The following is a 23,210-nucleotide window of genomic DNA, read 5'->3' on the forward strand; positions in this document are numbered from 1 at the left end:
CTATGGGATTTGGTAGGAGTAGAGCAGTTACTGTGTAAGATTTTTCTATTGATGCTACTGTTTTTCTGGTATTTTAGAAAGAGAGAGCAGCCTTTTTTTCTGGGGATTTTTCTGCCTGTATATCTTCAGATTCCTGGCTTCTTCAGTTCCAATTTGGGTATATATGAGAAAAAAAATACAATATAGGGAATCCACCACCATGTATTTCCAAGGTTTCTGGTTGATATGTCTTCTTCTGTCCACCTTTCAAAGTTTTCTTATGTTTATTTTCTCTATATCGTTCAGGGTTCTTAGTGGTAGTTTATGAAAAAAATTGGGAAAATGATATCTATTTCATCTTCCTGGGAGCAGAAGTCACATCTCTTACATTCTAATTTGCCATTATACATCCTCAAATGTAGAACTTTCTGGAAGATTAATAAAACTACTTAAATGTAGATTCAGGCCTGGGATACTCACCTGGCTGAAGCCTGGCATCTGAAATCTATTAGTCCAGAGTGAGCAATGTACAGAGCTCCAAAGGATAGGTCAGGTCTACCTCCATACTAGGAAGTCCGGGTAGGTGGGTGGATCATGGCAGAAAGAGCTGCTTAACAAACAGCAGTGTCCTAGTTACAGTTAATCTGCCTTCTCAGAGCTGGGTCCCAGCAAGGGCTGGGAGCATTCAACCAGGTTGTATGAAATAACATACAACCTTTGGAGAAGGGCCTAGAAGGACTTGGCTGGGATTCATAATGGGTCCCAACTCAGAAGAGAACCAAGATGCTGTTTAGGAAACTGAAGGAGAACACTGGCCAACAGACAAGGCTAATCAGGGTGATCAAAACCAAACCAAAACAAAACAGTGCTTTACATGATATGACATGATGAACCTTGAAAACATGATGTTAAGTGAAAGGATGCCAGACCCAAAAGGACACATATGGTATGATTTCATCTGTATGAAATACCCTGAATAGGCAAATCCATCGTGATAGGAAACTACTGGTGGTTGCCAGAGGCTGAGGGGAGGGGAAAATGGGAAGTGACTGCTTAATAGGTACAGGAGTTCCATTTGGGGTGATCAAAAACTTCTGGAACTTGATAGTGGTGATGGTTGCACAACATCATTAATGTACGTAATGCCCCTGAATTGTACACTTTGAAATGATAAATTTAAGGTGTATTTTACTACAATTAAAAAAAAAAACCCCTGTGATAAATGAAAACAAAGCAAACAAAAGAAACCACAACAATGCTCCTAATCCCTGTGCCCAGCAGACATTACTAGTTGATTATAGCTCTTTTCCCAGTAAACCCCTGATCCTCCCAACATAATGTTCTGTGTAAGCATTTGCAATTGATAGAAGACATATATGAAGGATCTGTTTTCCATCTCAGGCAAGGAGCTCCTTCTGGGCACACTGACATCCAGCCTAGAGTGGGGCAGTGGATCCCAGTTCTTACCAGGAGCCGGCTTGGGACTGCTCATTTTTTGCCTCCCTTAATCAGAACAGGCCCAGGGGCTGGGTGCAGCTGAGCCTGCCCTGGGTTACAGCAGCTGAGATTAGTGGAGGGCCAAGTGGCAGAGAAAAAAAAAACACCTTGCTTTTCATGTTAAGATCCAAGGCATAGCAGGCAGCTCTATAGTGTTAATTCTTGAAGCTCTCAAGGCAGCCTGCTTGCAAGTTGAATTTCAGGGGAGAGATGGGAGTGATTTATGGTGACATCTATTAAGCTTTTATAGAACATAATACATGTGTTCTTGCTCCTACCGTAAAATTAATTGTTGCTAATTAGTTAGGGCTGCCAGCTCACTGGTGTACGAGTCTGTCACACTCCCTGGTCCTGGCCCTGTTAATTAGCCTCCCGGAGTCTCATCCTATCCCAGTGTCCTGTAGCTCTCCTTGCTCTGTACATTTCTCATTTACACAATCAAGACTAGTTGTTGGGTTTGGTTGGTCTTGAATAGAAGTTTAATTTGGGGGACATAGAAGTCCTTGTGGGTCATCTAATGATGTCAGGTGAGACAAGTCATTTCTTTAAATACATATACAGTGAGGCCTTGACTTATGAGTGTCCCTACTAATGAGTTTTTCGAGATACTAGCCGTCTCAGCTGATTTTTTGCTTTGAGTTGCGAGCTAAAATTTGGGTTACGAGCCAGCTTCCGATACCCCACCGCTAGTTGGCGCAGCAAACGTCACAGTGAACGCCACAACATCAGCCCAGCATCACATGTCTCATTCGTTCACTTTATGATTTGACATACGAGTAATTTGAGTTATGAGCTCCATCACGGAACGAATTAAACTCCTAAGTCAAGGCCCCACTGTAATTGATTTTAGAGAGAAAGGGAGAGGTAGAGAGAGATAGAAATATCAATAATGAGAGAGAATCATTGGCTGGCTGCCTCCTGCACGCCCCCTACTGGGGATCAAGCCCACAACCTAGGCATGTGCCCTTGACCTGAACCGAACCCAGGATCCTTCAGTCCACAGGCAGATGCTCTATCCCCTGAGCCAAACTGGCTAGGGCCAAATCATTTCTTGCATACTATCAGGTGTCATGTAAGCACATATGACCCAAAATAAATACATGTCTTTCAATAATTCTTTTCATGGAGTACAAAGTCCCCATGAAAAAATACAATGAAGATCTCAGGGACTTGGTTTTAGTTATTAATTTCTGGGTTGCCAGGGTCTGAGATGAAGGTCATCCTGCTGGAATGATAGCCCACAAACATGTATGCTGCGGTAGGAGCGACTGGGCTGGGCAGCTCCTACCGTAGCAGCTGCTTGGCCTGGGGCATTGTAAGTATCAGCTCTAAGGAGATGCTATGAGGTGCTGAAGATACCCTGACAGTGATTGAGCCGTCCGCAGCCTCCCAGCCCTCAGAGGGGCTTTGGGAGATTTGCCTGGGGAATGTATAATGCTGTTGACATTTCCATGGGAAAAGGAAGTCAATTCTGTTAGATTTTCCGAGAACTGGGATCTTGCTTTGTCCATTCAGGGTGAATCTCGAGGGAACAGTCTTATGAAGTTGTCATCACATGTAATGACAACAAAAAGGCCAGGGTTTTTCTAAATACAGTTATGTACCCAGTGAAGCTTGTTCACTCTTCTGCTTAATAAGCCAACAAAACAGCCAGGCGCAGGGGAGAGAAAATTCCCGTTTACATTGATTGCAGCGTGCATGCCTCTGCCCACCTCCTGTGAGGCGGCTGATTTCACACATCCCCATGACAGAGTAATGTGACTTCATTGACTGGCAAGCAGCTGTCGATGCAACGTGTGAGGTGTCTGTGTGTGTGTGTGTGTGTGTGTGTGTGTGTGTGTGTGTAATGCCCACACACTGCAATGAAGAGGGAATGGAAAACACAACAGAGCTATTGAAATTTAAAGGGGAAGTGCGTCTTTATTACAATTCACTTATGAAAAGGAAGGCTGTAGTTATGTTCAAATCTGACCATGTCTAGGAACCCACCTGGCAAACAAAGAAAAAGGACCAATTTCAACCCTCACTGTGTATTGCATTGGGGTAAGTCTTCAGATAATAGGTCTGGGAAGGTAGGATGAAGCACCAAGACTCCAGCTGGCCCAAGCAATCAAGGTATTAGGACCCAGGTTATCCACGTACCAGTGCCATGCTGTCCTTGTCCTCCTGCCCCCTGTTGTCCTCCTCTGCTCCACACCCGGGGCTTTAGTGCATCTGCTTCTGCTCCCCATCTCCCCCTGCATCTCCTTGGAGCAGATGTGGGTCCAACGGTCCATGTGACAACATCTTCTGAGAAGTCTTCTTGAATAGAAGACTAAGGGATGAAATACGGAACCTTTTTGACAAATGCATGTGATTTTTTTCATGAACACTCTCTTAGGCAACTGAACCACTTCATTTGGCTGCACAGTTAAGGGGACACTTGGTTGAGAAAGCCGTTCATGTTTCTGAGAGTCATGTGGAGTATGGTAGCTGAGTGAATAATGCTTTTGTTCCAAATATTAAATAACTTAGCTATTAGCATCTATAGCTTTCCTTTTACTTTCACTGCCACCACTCTAAACCAGGACTTTGTGACTATGCTTTTATTAATGCAACAATCTCCTAGCTACTGTCTTTGACTCAGTTCATATGTAATACACCGTGCATATCCCTATCAGACAATATGCTAATTACATAATGCTCCACCCTCATTCAGGAACCTACAATAGCTCTCTTCTGCTTATAGGACCAAATCTAGACCCCTCATCTATCCTTCATGCTCTCTGTGACTTGGTCCTATTGAGTCCACTGAAACTTCCTATTGTGATTTCCAAACTACCGTTTCTCATCATACCCCTGATTGAACATGGCAGTCCTGTCGCCACTACCCTGCCTTTGCTGCTCCTTCTTACTTAAGAGAGCCCACCTTTACCTCCAATTATTCAAATGAATCTATTTTTCACATTTCCACCCAGGCCTTTTTTAACCTGTGAAGCCTTTCCTATAATTACCATCCACATTACTAGTAACTTCTCCTTTCTTGAGGTCATATCCCTCTAGCAGCCAATGCTTGGTGCTATTTCCACACTAGCATCTTGCATGGATCGTAGTCTCTATCTACAAGGTTTGTCTTCAGATTGAATTTTTAACTTTCTTGATTTAGTCTCCAGAATGCCTTCCATGCCACACTGGTGTAAAGGACATTGAACTTGGAATGAAAAAGCAAAGCTTGAGGTCTGGCTTTATAACTGACCAGCTGTGCAACTTTGATGATCCCCCTTGAACTCTTTGAGCCTCTGCTTCCTCAGCTGTAGCATGGAACTCCGAAAGGTTTAGCAGCCTATCTCACATTGTTTTAATGTTCAAATAAAATAACACGTGTGAGGGCTTTATGAGCCTTAAAGTGCTCTGGGAACAGAAGGCCCATTATTATTGTAGTTGTCGGTAATATTTAACATTAAATTGAACCAATAAAAGTGTATCTGTAAGACACTGTGTACTCGTGAGTGCCAAATCACTAAATAGCAGTGGTCACGCCATATACCATTTTTAATGCATTTTATTTGTCAGCATGCTTTTTATTTAGAATACCATTTTGTTCTTGTGTGTGTGGGGGGGGGGATCAGGTACTTTCATTCCCATTTTAGAGCTAGAGGAAAGAAATCAAAGTTGGGCAGATACATTTAGAGAATTGCTTCAAGTTGTGTAGTTAGTTATTAACAATGATAGGGCTGAGGCTTCCCTTTCTGCCTCTTAATCCCTGCAAATTATAGTCACTTCACTCATTGCTCCCCCATCACCACCCTAGACCCTGTCCGTGGGACATTTCCCTCTTTCTTTTTCATTTGCCTTCCTCAATGGGCCTTTTTTTTCTTGGCCATCATTGGATCTTGTATAGCTAGGTGTCTTCATTTGAGCTTGTAAAGATCACATTCCTGTTCATCTATAAAAATAAAAGCATAATATGTTAATTAGACTGGACAGCTGAACGACCTTCCGGGCATCCTTCTGGACGACCTTCTGGATGAAGCCGCAGTGATGGGGGCCGAGGCAAAGGTGGTTAGGGGCGATCAGGCAAGCAGAGTGGTTAGGGGCGATCAGGCAGGCAGGCTGAGTTGTTAGGGGCGATCAGGCAGATAGGCAAGTGGTTAGAGGTCATCAGGCAGGCAGGCAAGTGGTTAGGGGTGATCAGGCAGGCAGGCAGGTGAGCAGTTAGGAGCCAGCAGTCCCAGATTGCAAGAGGGATGTCCGACTGCCAGTTTAGGCCTGATTCCGCAGGGATTCCTGTGGGATTGGGCCTAAACCAGCAGTCCTGGATTGTGAGAGGGTGCAGCCTGGGGTGAGAAACCCTTCCCCCCCCCCCGCCCCCCCATGCAGGAATTTCATGCACTGGGCCACTGGTTTCCTTATAATCATGTGCACATTTATAGATGGAAGGGCAAAGTAGAAGAATTTTTAGTGTTCTTTACAAATACTGTGATTCACTCAATTACTTTTAGGTGGAGGAGCCAGGATCAGAGAAGTGACCTGAGTCCAATGTTGGCTCTTCACTCTCAGTTCTGGCCTCCTGAAGACTGTAGGTCCCTGAGAAATCAGGTTCTTCTTTAGGGGCTTGTCCACCAGGACCACAAGGCAGGGCTAGACATTTTTTATCCATACTCACAGGGACACTGTTGCCACTGAGTATTCCTCAGCTTAAGCATACTGTATACTTTAACTTTGACTTGTTCTTGAATGAATTTGCTTAACATCACCTTCTCTGAACATGTGATGGCATTTTAATACTTTAGAAAATGCCAATCCCAGATGCAAATGGTTCATATTAACATATGAGAAGAGTTTTTAATCACCCACCATAAGTTCCCTTTGTCTTAGTAACATTGAAACTCTCCCAGGACAAGGCACTTTTTATAAGGGACTTCATTATAAAACCCAGGGAATCATACTAGGAGCCCGATTTGTGTGACCCTCTACATAATCCCCAACAGGACTCCAGAGCCCAGGGGATGGGACGGCTTCTCTCCTTTCTAAAGCAGCCTGATTAGGTCAATGTATTTTTTAGAACTGTTCTCCAAAAATGGAGCTTGTAAGATTGATGCAAAATTTGGAAGTGCTCCAGCTAACAGAACCACCCACAAGTTCTTATCAAAAGACAGAGAGGAAAGGAACCCAAACACCGTGACTCTCACACTATAAATCCATTCCCAGCTCATAAACTGCCTTCAACACTGTGCTTCTTGACATGCGTTCACACCCAAGGTTTTGCAGCTCATCAGAGATGGAGAGTGTATATAGACAGAGAATGAAAGGGATAAGTCTGGTAGCTACAGAGAATAGGTGATTTGACTTCTGGGGAAAGGATATAGCAATATTCTATGGACTTCATCCAGCTTTAAACCTCCCTGACTTCCCCTGTTCTTACATTTTTGAGTGATACATTGCATTTGGTTGATACATGTCTGTAATGAAAAGGAATAGGGTATTAATGAACATGGCACTGGATTTGACATTAGACACATGGAGAAGAAAATGTAGTCCTGGTGCCCACTTAGCCTTGCAGGATACAGTATTAAGCTGCTCCTGTTAACACAAATTCTGTTCATTGCTTTCCAATTTTTAGAAGGAAAGGACACTTAATTGTATCATATTGTGAACTGAATGTACACAGCAGCAATTTTGGCACAGTTGCAGTAAAGGTCAAGCTCACAGGATATAGGAAATAATTGGGGCAGAAGAAGCTAGGGGTGTAATAAGCTCAACATATACAGAAGAGTATTAGGATACCTGAAATAGAGATGCAGTGGGATAGGTAATCAATAGAAGAACTGAAAATATTACAGCTCCAAATTATTGGGAGGAGGTGGGAGGGAGTGTGAGCAAAATCCTCCTCCTCTGTAGCAGAAAGTCATTAAGTGTCTTAAATTAGGAAAACAGGAGTAGGAGGTACAACATTAATTAGCGTTATGGACATGATGCCTAGAAAACAAGAAAGTCAAATTACACTGAATTAAGACGAGTAGGACTGAGGACAGGAAGGAGTGTGGAAAAGTACAGTTTCTTTTCATCTTTAGCTCTTTAGTACTCCTTATTTGTTACCATTTGCACGTATACCTTTTCATAATTTTTTTTTTGTAAATTAAAAGAAAAAATGCAGGTTCTTTTCTAACATTCCGAGGTTCTGTTTGCAAAGGTAAAACCTAGCAATACATTAGGTTGAACCATATGAAATAGCTGTTTGTCCCATTTGGGCCTGTGCAAATAGAAAATTCCATTTGGTTCAACCTAAATAGTTTTCAGAGCTTGTACTTTAATGCAGACACATTTTAACGTGAAGGTCCAGTGTATGACCAAGTCAGTTTCATGCTAGTATTTTGGAAATGGTATAATTCATTATGTCCAAGAAGCCCCTTCTTTCCATCCAACCAACATTTCCAGCCCTGCTCAACTTATAAGGGAACATTAAAATGGCATGTCCTCCTACCTCAAACCCTATACTCAAATGATTTGCTTTTGCTTTTTTTTTTTTCATTCTAAACACCCCTCACCCTTTATTTTTTACATCGGTCATGGCAGGCTTTATGTTCCACCTTTAACAACTGTTATTGTGTATTTGTCTCATCTCCCTAGTAGACTGACCATCATTTGGGGAAAGATTTATGTTCTATTGGGAGAGACTGCATGGGTTTTGAAGCCAATCCTAGCTTGTCTTGCCCACTTTCCAGCTGTGTGGCTTTGGGCAAATTACTTAATCTCTCCAAGACTCAGCTATGACATTCCTGAAATGGAGACAATAATGTCTCTCCATCAGTCCATCAGGATGTCTGAATAAAGACTCTATGTACAATGCTTAACACAATGCCAAGCACACAGAAGATGTGCACTTAGTGACTGTTGATCTCATCCTTGAATCTCCCACAGCACCAAACATAGTTCTTTTCATATAGATGCGTAACTGCTGAAATGGGGGGGGGGGGGGGGCGTGGGGTAATGTTGATTGAAAGATGCTGTAAGTATTGTGAAACCCTTTGAAGAAAATAAACTTTAGCATTACCTTTTGAAATATGAGTCCTCAAATAAGCATGTTAAAAAAAATCATAGAATTCTGTTTTGCATATTAACTGGGCAGAAAGCCATGGAAACATTTGGGATGGACTCCAAAATCTTGTCTGTGACCCTCATTCTTACAGACTTTGGCCACATGTCATTGGTTATGAGCTCTACTGAGCATCTGCCTGTCTAAGGAGTTTGGGCAGAGTCTATAGCTGAGGAAAGCCTGGGAAACTGGCATGGAATTCTGGACCTCATAAATGCCCATTGACTTTTCATTGCCTATAGACTAAGTGCTTGCCCTTGTGTTCAAAGCTTTCCTCATAAGGACTCTAACATGCTTCTCTCAATGACTCCATGGAGCTTCTTCCAAGTTGCCCATTCACGTAATGCTTAGCTTGCTCCTCTCGTCATCATTTATCACATTCTGATAGAATTATTGCTATTTCTCTTACCAATTCCTGCTCCCTTACTAGAATATATGTACAGAAATGGTGTTATATGTATATAACATGTATATGTTACATACATACTTCTGTTAGGATAAACTCTTCAAAATGATGACACTGGTGTGGTTTGTGAATTATCCCCCAAAACAAGATTTCTTTTGCAATGGGAGGATTTATGTAGAGGTATGTTGATAAAGGCCAACTAACCTGCAGAAGTCACTTAGGAGAATGTAGCAGCTACTAGAAGAAAAGTATTCATGAGGAGGGCACAGGAGTGGAGGACCCCAAATGATAGAACAGATACCAACATAGAACCCTCAAATTGAGGTTCGTGCATACAGCTTGGGAAGAGGGTGGTAAAGGAATGTTTTTCATCCTCGGGAGCAAGAAGAACTTTCAGGCTCAGGGACACAGGGTCGAAGGGGTAGGCAGATAAGACTGTCTGGCCCACCTGCCAGGATTTTGTACAATCACTCTGCATAATTATTCTTGAAAATACAAACATTGCTGGGGCTGACTGACAAGTATTGTTCCAGCAGGGAGGGCTGTCAGGGTAAATCAATCCAATTCTACCACATGCCAGTGTGTAGAACAGATATAATTTTGGCTGTTAGGGGCTGTCAAAGCGAGGGATGTGCCGTATGTGTATTTTGAAGTGTGGTGTTCCCGTCAGTCTAACAGCTTGAAAGATTTCTGGGGCTTTCCCCCTCCTTGGCTGTTTTCTACAAGAAGTTTGGGTAATTTAATTTCAAATAACTCGATTGCATTTATCTACTGTAATGATTGGGTTAAATTAAGCATTGCTCCTGCATGCCCTACAGCTGTTCTCTGGTTTAGCATGGGGGCATCAAATATGTTTTAGAAGGAAGGGCCATTTGCTGCCATTGGATGTTGTATGGGGCATCCAGGTTGGTATCTGGTACCCTCCCAGGAGTGCTGAGTCACCCTGCAAGAGTCTATCTTGTCTATCACCAGACCCATTTCAAAGCTTAGCCCAAAGGCACACCATGGGGCCCTTGGGGATCCCTTGAAGTTCACTTCCTCCTTCAGTGACCCAATGCTGTGATGAGCATCAAAGATTAAGCCTTCAAAAGTGGCTCACTCAAAATCTTTGCTCTCTGTTTTAGACTTTTTCTACGTCCTCCACCGCACTATACTCCCAGGGTCTTTCTTCTCCAAGAATCTGTCTTGCCAGTTTTCCTCTCACCCTCCTTCTTTCCCTCCCTGCCTTTCTTTTTGTGCCTGTTTAATTTCTTACTTCCTTTTATTCTTCCTAACATATACACACACTCTCAAATTTATCCCTCCTCAACCCCATCACCAACTCCATCCTCTATATTCACTTGTCTGCATGACCTCCCACATGTTTAGGCTCCACTTACCACTTCCAGGTCTTCACTTACACTCACCCTTTGCCCCTGGCAGTCTGACTTTTGCTCTGCTCAGCCTCCTTCACGGCTCATTCTCCTGCCTCTCTGATTCCTCCAGTTTGGTTTTGTTCTATGGCTCATTGTTCTTTGTCTTTCCCTGAAAACACAGGGGATTAGTACCTGGCAAAGTCCTCTGTTGTATTTGGTAGCAAGGACTTGATCTCAGCTTCCCTAGGGGCAGTCACTCTGAGCTGTGTGCATTTCAAGGATAAGGGGCTAGCTAGAGAATGAAAATAAATTATAACTGGATGGAGCTCACTTTCAGTCAGCAGAGGCCTCTGTGCGAACTAGCTATAGCTACACCCTAACTGACTTCTCTGGCTCCAGTTTGCCCGGCCAGCATAACCTAATGATTTGTACTCATCACTTTTCTCCCAGGCTCAAAAGTCTGTCATAGCTCTAGATAGGGCTCATATACAGAATAAAGTTGTGGAATGTGTGTGTGCTGGAGCTGACCTGATGCCATTTAGCTCAAAAGTATTCATTTAAAGATGAGGAAATGAAGGCAAAGGGCATTGACATCATTGTTCAAGAGTCCAGACTTATTAGTTCCCAAACTTACTACCTAGTGAGGTAGTCAAAGCCCTCTGTCATTTAGGCTTGTCCTACTCTTAGAGAATATCATCTACACTCTCTTCAGGAATAAACCAAGATAAATCACTATTTCGCACATATACTCTGAACTTCTCCCTCTACCTTAAATACCCTCTTTCCCACCATTCTTATCTCTTGTTCAATCACATCTATTTTTAAATTTTCATGTTATTATTTATTCATACTTTAGATTGCTTAATAAGTCTAGACCCAGCAGTGGGTATGGGGAAATTATACCTATTCTTCATCTACATCCCCAAAGCAATCTTGAGTATGCCCACAGACATTGATTTTTATGTCATGATGATAAGAGTCGTGGACTCCCTGTGTAGTGCTTTGACTGGGGGTGGCTTTTGTGTCATATGTTTATCTCTTACTGAGTTATGCTTTAAGAAATAGTCTTTGGAAAATCACTATTTACTCTAGGGCCTTTGTGAAGACATCAATCCCCTGTGTAAAATTTATTCAAAATATTCCTTGGAAAATGAGATGCTATGAAGAATCTTACCACAAGGAATGTCTGTACTTTTACTTTGAGTAGTAAACATTTTGTGAATTATTATGTTTTTCTTTTGGCTCCTGATGCCGGGAAGTTCAGGGTCAAATTATAACTTAATTTTAATAACCCTGTGATACCCTAAAATTTGCATGTTTGCATTTCTACTGAATACCTTGCCTTCATCTTCCATGCCACTTTCCCTGATGATTCTTATTTAAATTTTGTTTTTCCTTGCAAGGTTACATAAAGTACCTAAAATCTTTTATGAAGGAAGCAAAGGTGTAAGGTGTTATAGATATACATATTTTTTCCTGCCCTGTTAGGTTGTGAGTTTCTTGATTTTTTTGAAGAATTTCAATAAATTAGGGTCTATTTTACTCATCCTTTTATCTAGGCCCTAGAAAAATGCCCAGGCCATAATAGGTGCTTAATAAAGTTTTGCTTAACTAAATTGCTAAAAGTAGACTCACAATTCCCTAGGTGGGCAAAGTTGAGCTCATACACTTTCACTTTGTTCTTTTATAAGAAGGCCAAGGAAAGGTAGAGTGTTGCAGTGAAAAGAACTCAAACTCTGCCTGTTACCAATGGTACAAACTTGAATGAGTTAGGTAGCTCAGCTGATCCTCTTCTTTTTTTCTTTAATCAAAAAATGGAGCTAGGGATACCTTACTAGATTGCTATGAAGATTGATAATCCCTGTAAATCTCTCAACACATTTTCTGGCTCATAATAGCAATCAGCACGTGTTAGGCCCCCACTTCTCTCCCTCTCATTTCATTAGAAATAACACTTGGAAAGGATAAGTGGATGACTCTATGACCACAAGTAAGTCAATTAATAGTGGTGTCATCTGTAAAATAAATGTGACTATTGACCTCATTCAGAAGGATATGAAAATTAATTGATGGTAATGCACATTGGGAATTTTTGCTGAAAAGTGCGTAAGAATGGCTCAGTATTATTACATTTCATTTCATCATTAATATTATTTATGAATATTTGGCCGTGTCTTGTCCTGGTGCATTTTATGTCTGTGGTCTTAATTGCATTTATTTCATTTTAATACCAACTTGTATCTTCATAAAAATGTAGATGAAGTTCAAAAACATAGTTTCCATCTTTTACGCAAATCTATTTTTACAAGGTAGATGGTTTTACCTGTTTCAATATGCTACCCAGGAAACAGACATCAAGATAGATAAAAATAATTTTTATTAATTTTATTCAGATCAAGCTTAAGCACTTTCTAAGGTATTTAACTTTTATATCCTGCTTTTCTCACTCATATTTTATGTTTATTTGCTGTTTTTTAATGAAATTCTTCATTATGAGATCTTTGGCCCATTTCAGACAATGAACGTGAATGTTAGAAACATTTCTACTGGAAAATATAATTAACTAAATGAAACACCTGTTACTATTTTAATCTCAGGAAACGCTCACTGCCTTCAGTCTCAAATGGGCCTGTCTTACAGAGTCCAAGGGTGGCTCTTCTAAAGGTCAGGACACCTGAGTCCTAGTTGGGCCACCTCCTCGCTGTATGGCCCTGAGGAAGTCACTGTCCTGCCCCAAGCCTCACCGGTCAGCTGTTAAACAGGAGGGAGTCAGCCTCACAGATCTTTAAATTCTCTTCTCATCACAGCACCCAGCCCTCTGAGAGAGAACCACGTAGGCAACTGGCCCTGCATTTAGGTCTGTAGAGAAGAAGAGAGATTGCTCCTAATACAGAATATTATCTTCTGAATCTATATTACTTTTTACCTTCCTGTTCAAAAATTTAAAATATCTTTCTTTTGAGAGGCAGATCCCTCAGTAGCTGGCATAGATGAGAAACTCAAGAAGTGTCTCAATTCAAGGTCCGTGTGCTGAGCAGGACATGGCGACTGGGTCAAGGTTTTCTATGAAACCTCATTTCTGGGAAAACGGGAAGGATACATTTCTTACTTCAACTCTGAGTAGACAGGGATTTAATTATTTATTTATTATTTATTTTTAGGTTCAGTGGTAATGGTTATAGACACGGATTAATACTTTATCTATAGCGCGCGCGCGCGCATATGTGTGTGTGTGTGTGTGTGTGTGTGTGTGTGTGTGTGTGTGTATAAAATTTACTTCTGGCTGATATCAATACCAGGAATTCAATTTTGACCATCTGAAACTGCCAGTATTTCTGTAAACTACAGAAGCTACTTCATGACAAAATGCGTTTTTCAGCAGCTGTAACGTAATGCTAATACAGAACTGGAAATCTACTCAGCTCTGGTCCACATGGAGCAAAAGACAAAGGGCACCAAATTTCCACTTTGGAAAATTTCATTAATGACAAAGATGGCTAGACAGTTCACAGCCGCTCATCTTGATTGTTATTGCTCGTTATCAGTTTCTCCCTGATTTTACAAAATAAATTTATTTGCACAATAATCTAATCACACACTTTATTTTGAATATATAGATGTACATAGATCACTCTGCAGACCACATGTGTTTGGTGGTATATTTCCTACACCACGTATACCTCTTATTGATGCCCCCTTTTCTTTTGGGAAGGTGAAAAAGGAAACTTTATCGATAAAGCTTTTTTTAAATCAATTTTCCCCTTCAAATCTAGGAACCCATTTATGCTGGAGTTTGGGCATTTATTTATTTTTTATTAGTTATTCGTGTTGGGTTTGATGTGATTTTAATCAGGTCTCTAAGATTCAGAAGAGAATTGACTGACCTCAGGGAAAGAAAGTGTTTAAAGAATCAACATGCTTACATGATGGTTTATTTGTTATAGAGTCCTTAGATTCACTTCACTCAGGATATTTTGTTTAAATGACTCCAAATACATAGGGCTCTTTAAGGCAGTGATATTCAAAATGCTAGTCAACAATGAGATAAGGAGCTTGTCCAGAATCAGAGCATTGCTTCCTGTATTAAGAAAGTCTTGGCCCTAGAAAAAGTCACCTTAATGCCATGCACTCAGCCAAAAACTCCCACAGAGCCTCACCTCTGATCTGCAGAAGAAATGGCGGCCCAGTATTTCTACAGATTAGGCAAGTGACTGGACCATTCTCTGTGCCCTGCACCCTGAGAATGATGACACTGGTGGGGTGGAGAAGGAATGTGTCAGCCAGGAGCTCAGTGGAGAGAGGAGGAACCAAGATGTCAGCAGTGAGGGGCAGAGGTGGTATAGGCTGCTGGTTCCCTAAGATAGATGCTTTAGGATAGCTAGATGCTTTAGAAAACTTTGTCTTTAGCCATAGCTCTATAAACTTCTTTCCAGCAGGAGAGAGAGAGAGAGAGAGAGAGAGAGAGAGAGAGAGAGAGAGAGAAATGGCCAGAAATCACACACAAGGGCCTGAAGTACCTGCAGGTAAGGGGTGGGGATGGCTTGCATTTGAGAAAGCTGTAGGGGAAAGGCATGGATGTCCTCAGGGCATGGCCAAAGTTTCAGTTGAATCAAGGAGGTAGAGGAAAATTTAAAGAGAGCTCATGGATGATAGCTAGCCATCCCAGAAGGCTCCAAAAAAGGTCTGTGATGGAGGTGAAGGGGTGAGCATTGACTCAGCCTGGGACATTTATGAGCAAAGCTGGGATGAGAGGTTGATTAAGAAGTGATCCCCTGAGAGGGTACCAAGGACTTCCATGCTTATTTCAGAAAACAGGAAGGAGGCAGATGGGGATAAGTACTGATGCTCTTCGGAGGAGAATGGGAAGAAATACTTAGCTCGGGTTAGTCTTTCTCCCTGCTGCTGACATCTCAGAGAATTCTTTATTGCTTTCATACTCAATAGGATTGTCCACTGACTGAGATAATATGATTATACAGTGTTTGCCTGCTGTTTATTATGATTCAGCACATTTTTCAACAAATATTTTACAGCACCAACCGTATGCAAAGCACTGTGACACACTGTCAGGAATGCAGATACAAACACAAATGGTTACCTGTGCCCCTGGGCTACAGGTTTTACAAAAAAGATGAACTCTGCTTCAGGAGGATACATTGGCAAAAGGCCACCATCCATGTAATCTATTATTTTCCAAGACAACAAAGGAAATTAATACAAACTAGCCATTTCTTAAAGAAAAGAGGCATTTACTGCTTTCAAGGTCAACATGAGAAAACTGGTCTCATCAATTTTAGTTTTGGAGATGATGAAATTTGGCCTTTTGCCATAGCTCTATAAACTTATTTCCTACCAACTTTTTCTCCTCCTTCGAAAATGTTTTAAAAAAAGAAAATGTAAATTAAATGGGATAAAAAAGTTAAATACTTGCCTTGATCTGGTTAGAGTGTAAAGTAAATCAAGTGGCTATTTAATTCCCAGTGAACATGTGACAACCATGGAGTTAAATATTAGATTTAAATAGGGCAGCTAATTCTCTGCAAGAATTACATTTATCTCTTTATATGGGCACTCTACCTAATGAACACATTTCTCTCCTCTTCAATCCGGGAGTTGCTACCAGAGCATGAGATATTAATATACATTCCTAGACTCATTAATATTGTTGCTCATAAAAGACCTTTAGATTTTTATCACCCTGAGTTCCCAGAGGCCTGTGGAAACCATCATTGCTTCAAACCACATGAGTTACCAGGGAAAAAATCCTATTAAAGTAAAACCTTAATCACCACTTGAATTTTATATCAAGTTGTATCTAAAAAGAAACTGTATAGCATCTTCATCAACATAGAATGGATAAACAAATGGCAGTACAGTCCCTCCCACAGAGTATTATAAAGCAGTAAAAGCAATGTAATCACTACTACACACACTGTAACTCAATAAAATTTAATCTGAAAGACATTGTTGAATGAATGATGCAAGATATGGAAGAATACATATAGTATGATTCCATTTATGTAGGTTCAAAACCAGGCAAAGCCAAACAATATCTTGTTAAGGATATATCATTAGTAGCCAACCTAGGAAGGAAATGATTGACGCAAATTCCTTTCCCCACTAGACATGTGACTGACAAATAGATGCAAAGCATATCTGGCTTGTAAGAAAGAGGCCTGCCGTTAAGGTGCATTTCTTTCGCATTTCTCCCCTTTCCTAGTCAGTAAAGTCCATTAATGACCTTCTGCAGCCAACAGGCAAGTCCCTACTTCACTTCTATCAAGGACAATAAGTGAGCTCTGGAGAGCAAGCCAACTGTGAGGGTGGACTTTGGGCTTCTCCTCTGCTTTGTTCTGTGCAGAGAAGAGCCCGGACATGAGCCCTGAGACTCCCCACCCTCTGCCTCCCCTCTGTGTGCTTTGATTCTAATTTCCGTTCTCTTTGTTTTACAGTTGTTCAGCACATCAAGCGGCATAACATTGTTCTGAAAAGGGAGCTAGGTGAAGGGGCCTTTGGAAAAGTGTTCCTAGCTGAATGCTATAACCTCTGTCCTGAGCATGACAAGATCCTGGTGGCTGTGAAGGTAAGAGAACACTCCAGAATGTCTCGTTATCCATGGTCTCAGTAATGTGTTGAAAGTTTTATTTTAGTGGCCAATTCAGGAGCATGTCTGCTATGAAGGATGTGTTCAAACTCTTTTAACTAAGTGGACAGTGGGAAGGATATTTGGGGCATATCCAAGTGTCCTAGGTTCTTTCTAGGGGCACCTCAAAAGGCTGTAACTAGCTCTGAGCTACTCTTTCAAGTCATTTTTTAACTAAATTTCAGACAGAAACCAACTAGCTAAGGCTTGAAGACTCAGCCTGTCTCCCCTGACTGCTTGGTGCTTGTGTCCAGCTCAGCTGCACCTGTTCTCACGTTGAGGTTCCGAAAGGGAGACTATGAATTCACTCCCTCTCTCAGCCTCTGTTCCACTGACATCTCCTGTTACACCTTGTCCCTCCCAACTGTTTCCAAGACCCCAGGACTGTATGTAGTATATGTGTGACTTTATTCTGGGATGAGTGGCATTTCTTGTGGATTCTGCCACCCTAGCAGATACAAGGTTTTACTAAAATAAAGAAGCCCTCAAGTCCTTTATCATAGCCATTTTCTCAGAAACTCAGAAAGGAGATCTGGTCTTCAATAAGATAAACATTATTGAAGGGATAAAATTTATGCTGAGCTCTCTAAAACGCAAGAAGTAATAAAAATAACACAAAAGACTCTGTAAATCTTTACATATGCATTGTCAAAACAAAAAACAACAACAACACCATGGTATTGAATAACATTTGTAAAACATTTAAAAGAGGCATCTATTTATAAAATCAATTAAGTGGCAAATAAATATGGACATGGCTAATGTACTAAAATGCAATTCTTTAGCTTAATATAAGATGATTGAATTTTGGCTTTTTGTTTCTTTGCTTCTGCCAAACACAGAATATCTATACGAATAGCATTTGTTTACTAGTGAGCAGATCGATTTGATTTTTTAAAAGCAAATGTGTATTTCATTACTGTTTTACGTGGCATTAAAATAATTCAGCATATACATAATGGGTAACTGAGGAGAGAGAAAATTATTCTTGAACTTACCCATCCTGCAGACTAAACATAGTTTCTGTTAAAGTCCACTGAAATGAAAACTGTGGGTTTGCTTTTCTCATCATCAAAAGTAAGTAACCCCAGTGGCATCAGCACTCCTAGACTCTCAGGAAAGACTCTTTAAACTTGCACTTTGGGGTAAATAAAGGTCAGACCTTCCTAAGGATGGGAAATGTAATAGCCATCCAGTAAACATTACCTCACTAAGAAAGGCATATGGGGTTGGTGAGACAGTAGAAAAGAGAGGGGAGGAGTGAGGAGGAGAGAGCTGAGGTCAAATGGGTCAAGGTGTAAAGTAAGAATCCTGCAGTGACTTTGGGATGTTTAATCCCTGCTGCTGTGATTGCTTCCTCTTTTCTTTCATTTACTCAAAAAGTTTGTTATTTTTTAAGCACAAATTGTTCAGAACACTTGGCAGCATTAAATCTGCAGTCTTTGCTTTCTTCTCCTGCTATCTTTTTTTTCCTTTGGATAAATCAGACCAAAAGGTGCCTCTATTTTTATAGATTCATACACTGATCAAATGTTAGAACCGAAAGAAGCTTAGGGAACATCTAATTCTGACCCAGCCGTGTGTTATAGACAAGGGGACTGAAGACCGTGGATTTATGTTCTGGCCCCTGGTTCCCACTGTTGTTTGGGGTCCACAAGGGGACTAGGTTGGGCCTTCAGACTCTGAATTCACTTTATGGGCTCATAAGGTGAGAGGCTTTGAAGGTGAAAAAAATCCAGGAGAGATTAGGGAATCTTAGGTGACAGTGGAGGGGTAGCTGAGAGACCTCAGCTAGTATAGAGACAGATACACAAAATTCCTTAGTATAGCCTTTCATCTTCATATCATTCCTTATTGCCTCTCAGTACTTCTTGCAAAGTCCTTAAGGATGGGATATTGCATAGCTAAATCCAGGGTACCCTAAACTCATATGATGCATTTCCTGCCGGGGTTCTTGTTCCAGCATCAATAAGGGTTCAGGAAATCTGGAGAAGGCTGTGCATAGATTAAATAGGAGTCCAGAGATGAAATATAATTTTGAAAGGCATTTGGGGGTCAGAAGAGTTTAGCTTAAAAGAAACTAAGATCTAAGTCCTAAGTTCTCTGGTCTAAGGTCTAAGGTCCCCTCATCTCAGGACCCCTTGCTTTTTATTAACACAACTTGTCCTGAGGTGAGGCAGAGATATACTCTTCAAAGGGTATACACAAGCATTGTCAGAATGGGGGAATTAGCCTACGGCTGTTTATGTGTTTGACCAGTAGGAGGCAATAATATGTAGATTTAGATGCCCTTTAGTTGTCTGGCAGCAAACAATCCATTTAATGTATCCTATTCAGGTTTGGGGAAATGTCCTTGCCACTTCAGATGATTCAGCCTTGCTGAACATGCTGGAATTGGTTTCCGGCAATTTCCTCCCAAGCACGTGGTAAGATAGGACATCAGGGCTTGGGCTAGTAATGACGAAAGAATAGCCAGTGACAGCAGTGTAGCCAGCTGTCCTGCCCATGGCATGCTTCTAGCTGGCCTATCTCCCATCACCACTGTCAGGCTTCTCTATGGTTTAAATCCCCATCATAGCCCTAATTCTACCTGTGACCCAAACCCAGAATCTATGCCTCATACACTACCTGGCTTTGTCAAATAAGTGTTTACAAATTAATGACCTATGAAGAATGTTTGCTCTTTCATCAACACTGCTAAATAAAATAAAACAAAATGGATTTGCCCCTTTATCAAATCCTGCCTTATTCTCTTTGCTAGTCCCCTTCTTGAAATGCAAACGAAACTATTAGCTCAAGTAGAGTGGACAACATGCCTACAGCTTAAACATTTATTCCAAGGTCGCACACCTAAGAAGTCTCATCTCGCTGACCTTGACTGTACATATTTGTTGAAATCAGAGGCTCTGCTGGAATGACTACAGGCTTCCAAGAGGATGCTTGTTTTAACTTCTAGAATCCAGAGGCTGCAGCCATACAAGGAACAAGTCAGATCTTCCATATACTCTAGGATGAATTGGATCAAAATAACACACGGACCTTTCCTGGAGCTGCCTCTCGCCAGCCTGACCTGCTCATTTTTAGGGCGGTGGGCCCTTTGGACACCTCAAAGACTATCTAATGAGCCATGGTTCAGTCCTGGCCAAATAAAGGGATTTTTCTAAGGAATGAAACAAATTGGTCACAGCTTCCAGAGTCTGCACAGCCTGTCACCTCTGAGGAGTGGCTGCCAGGGCTGCTCTTCCTCCATTGGAGACACTCAGGGATGTTTGAAGCCTTTCTGCCTGTTGCCTAGCAACCCCTGCAGCATTGATTATGCATGCTAAGAAATAGCAGCTATTGTCCTTTTTCCTTCTCTAGAAGGAGCTGGCTGATTTGAAATGTAAGGATTTGCATTCAGACTGACAGATGTCAGGGTCCTAGAAATTCTGGTGTCGCTTGCTCCAAATGACTTAAGAGCTCGAGGGGTCCCAGGAACCAGTGTAAGATGGAAGGAATCCTGAGGCATGTGCAGGCCACTCAAGGGCACATGGAGGCTGAGCTTGCCTCTACCATTGCTTGTTCAGATTCAACTGGATTGCCCTTTCTTGATATTTTTGGATGATCTTTGTGGGGGTTTTTTAGTGAAATGGATTTATCAGCCATTTATCCTTTTACACTGAATTATAATTGAAGAACCCGTAGAGGATAAGAAGCAGAGAAACCAGTCTATGATCAAAATGAGTTACTTTGCCTTTAAATTCCTCAATTGCCAAGAAAATGCTTCACTGTAGTTTCTCTACATTGAATGCATTAACCATGTTAGCTCTATCCAACATCCATTTCAATAGCTACAATTCCTACAATGTTTTTTATATTATGAATGCATGCTGATTTTTTGTTTTTTAAATTTAGCCATAAGTGTTGATGGATTGATGACCTCTTCTCACCCTCCCCACTAACTCAGGTGTATTTCTAGAAACATCAAATGCCTAATATGAGAGAGACCTTAGAAATCATGCATATAACCCTAGTCTCCTGTTCAATAAATGAAAAAAAAAAACAAGAACCAGGGATGTCAAGTGACTCCCTCGAGATATAAGTTAAAGTGAAAGAGAGGTGCTACCTAGGAAGACTTAACAAGATGAGAAATGGAGAAATCTAAGTTCAGCAGGCACTTTCTTTGGGATCTAAATTAGCATTTTTGCTTTTTGCGTTTCTGAATATCTTCTTGTCAATGCAGGGAATAATGATGATTATCTTCACCAAGGGTTTTGGAAGAGTTGATGGGTAAACCCTCTGGATCATTACCACGAGACAGCCACAAGTACCATCTAGTTAGCCTGTTGCTGCCGTTCTATGTCTGGAGGGTCCAAACCAGCCCCTTGCTCTACATGACTTGCACTAATCCATCAGCTCTCAGTTCAAGGTGCTGCTCTAGGGGATACTTCCCTTGCCTATTCCCCCATTAAGGCCATACCTCCCTATTATATGCTATTAAGGCATCTATACTTGTCCTTTATAGCATTCGTCAAAGTTATTCATTACATATGTATTCATGGGTTCATTTAATCAATGGCATGAATGTCTGTCTCTTCCACTAGAGTGGTATATTCTTGAATGTTGGAACCATGTCTTTTAGCATATGGCCTAATTTGTAGTAACATGCAGTAAATGCTTGTTAAATAAATGAAGAGATGGATGGATGGATGGATGGATGGATGGATGGATGGATGGATGGATAGACTACAGAAAAAGTAAAGAGTTGGCAGTTGACATTTCTAGGTAAGGAAATGATTTGATGAGCTATTGATAGTTATGGAGATTTATAACTGGGAGGAACAGTAAAGAGAATATGTATAGAATAATGTAATCTACTTAAGAATCATTTTAGAAAACATTGAATACAAATACATAGAACTGTTATTGATATTATTTAGCTTAACTACCTAATTGTGCCAATGAGAAAACAGGAACCTAGAGAAGATAAATGACCCACCCAAAGTCACACAGCTTGGACGAGGTCATTTAATGTCAGCCCTAGGACTAAAACTCAGGCCTCACTTTAGTGTCCATTGTGCACCACACTTTTATTTATTAAATTTTACATGTGCCCTGGTAAACCAAATTGAGAAAATTCAACATAATACCACTTTTCAAGTAATATAAAGAAGGTGTTAGTTGTGCTCATTTGCGTGTAAGAGATACTTTTTTATGTTTTCCAAGTAAAAATGTAAGTCAAGGGAATAAGTTGGAATAAGAAAAACTGGATCCTGGAGTGAGGGCTTTGGCTTCAACAAAACATCATAATCAGCTTTAATAAGAAGATCAGTATAATGATCATAGGAAACCAACTCAAGCTGGCTAAAGCAGAAAAGGGAATTTATTTCTCATGCTTCTGGAAAACCATGTTACTGGCATCTTAGCTCCCAGCATTACAAGATCCAGGGGATCAATTATCTATCTATCTATCTTGGCTCTACTTTCCTCTATATTGACTGCATTCTCAGGCAGGTTCTTCTGAAACCACAGTAAACACTTGGCAGTAGTGTCTCTGCTTAGATCCTGCCATCCTAGCAACCCCAACGAGAGTTCTTCCTTCCCAACAATTATGCAAAAGTCCACGGGCTGACTCTTACTGGCTTGCCTTGAGTTGTGTCCCCTGGCCCTATGACCAAGGCAATAGAATATTCTGATTATCCAGGCCCAATACACATGCATTTTCCTGGAAATGGAAGATTGGGTCAATGCTACCCAACACACATGACTGAATGTGGGGTACTGGTTTCCAAAAAGGATATTAGACATGCTATAGCCAAAAGTAAATAGGAACTGCAGGGCAGCTAGGCCTCATTGTGACTACAATAGATGGGATCCAAAAGTTCACTCAGGATTTGAGATAGCCCCATGACTGTCTCTTCTTTACTCTCACAGTAAGAGCCACCAGGGATCGTCCTCTAGGCTTCCCTGCTAATGTAGTGCAGCTGTCTCTTGCCTCTGCTGTTCTCTAACATATGGCTGATGCTTTCATGCCAATTGTTGCTCACATGGCCTCTACTACTCACATGCAGAGTCCTTAAGAAGGAAAATACTATGTGTGCAGTTGTTCCCCTTAGTCTTTATTCCAGGCCATCTACCTGTGGTCTAAGCATCCAAGGTGGTCCTATGGCACAGATGAGGCCACTATGGGAAAGAAGTAACTAGAGCCAGTTATCTCAGAATATGCTTATGGGCAGAATAAGGGCTTCAAAAGGAAAGCTCATTCTCTCCAATTCT

The 23,210-nt window shown here is 41.2% G+C and overlaps 1 protein-coding gene across 3 annotated transcripts in view; it reads left to right on the top strand.

Annotated features, from left to right (window-relative positions):
• Window positions 1-23,210, top strand: part of NTRK2 (neurotrophic receptor tyrosine kinase 2) — a 320,511-nt gene that overhangs the window by 215,132 nt on the left and 82,169 nt on the right. For all 3 annotated transcript variants that reach the window (XM_059657051.1, XM_059657052.1, XM_059657053.1), the window contains one exon: window positions 16,765-16,895. In XM_059657051.1, coding sequence (XP_059513034.1) covers window positions 16,765-16,895 — 131 coding nt within the window. The remainder of the gene's footprint in view (window positions 1-16,764; window positions 16,896-23,210) is intronic.

This window comes from Myotis daubentonii, chromosome 11 (genome assembly GCF_963259705.1).
Source record: "Myotis daubentonii chromosome 11, mMyoDau2.1, whole genome shotgun sequence".
Classification (NCBI taxonomy): domain Eukaryota; kingdom Metazoa; phylum Chordata; class Mammalia; order Chiroptera; family Vespertilionidae; genus Myotis; species Myotis daubentonii.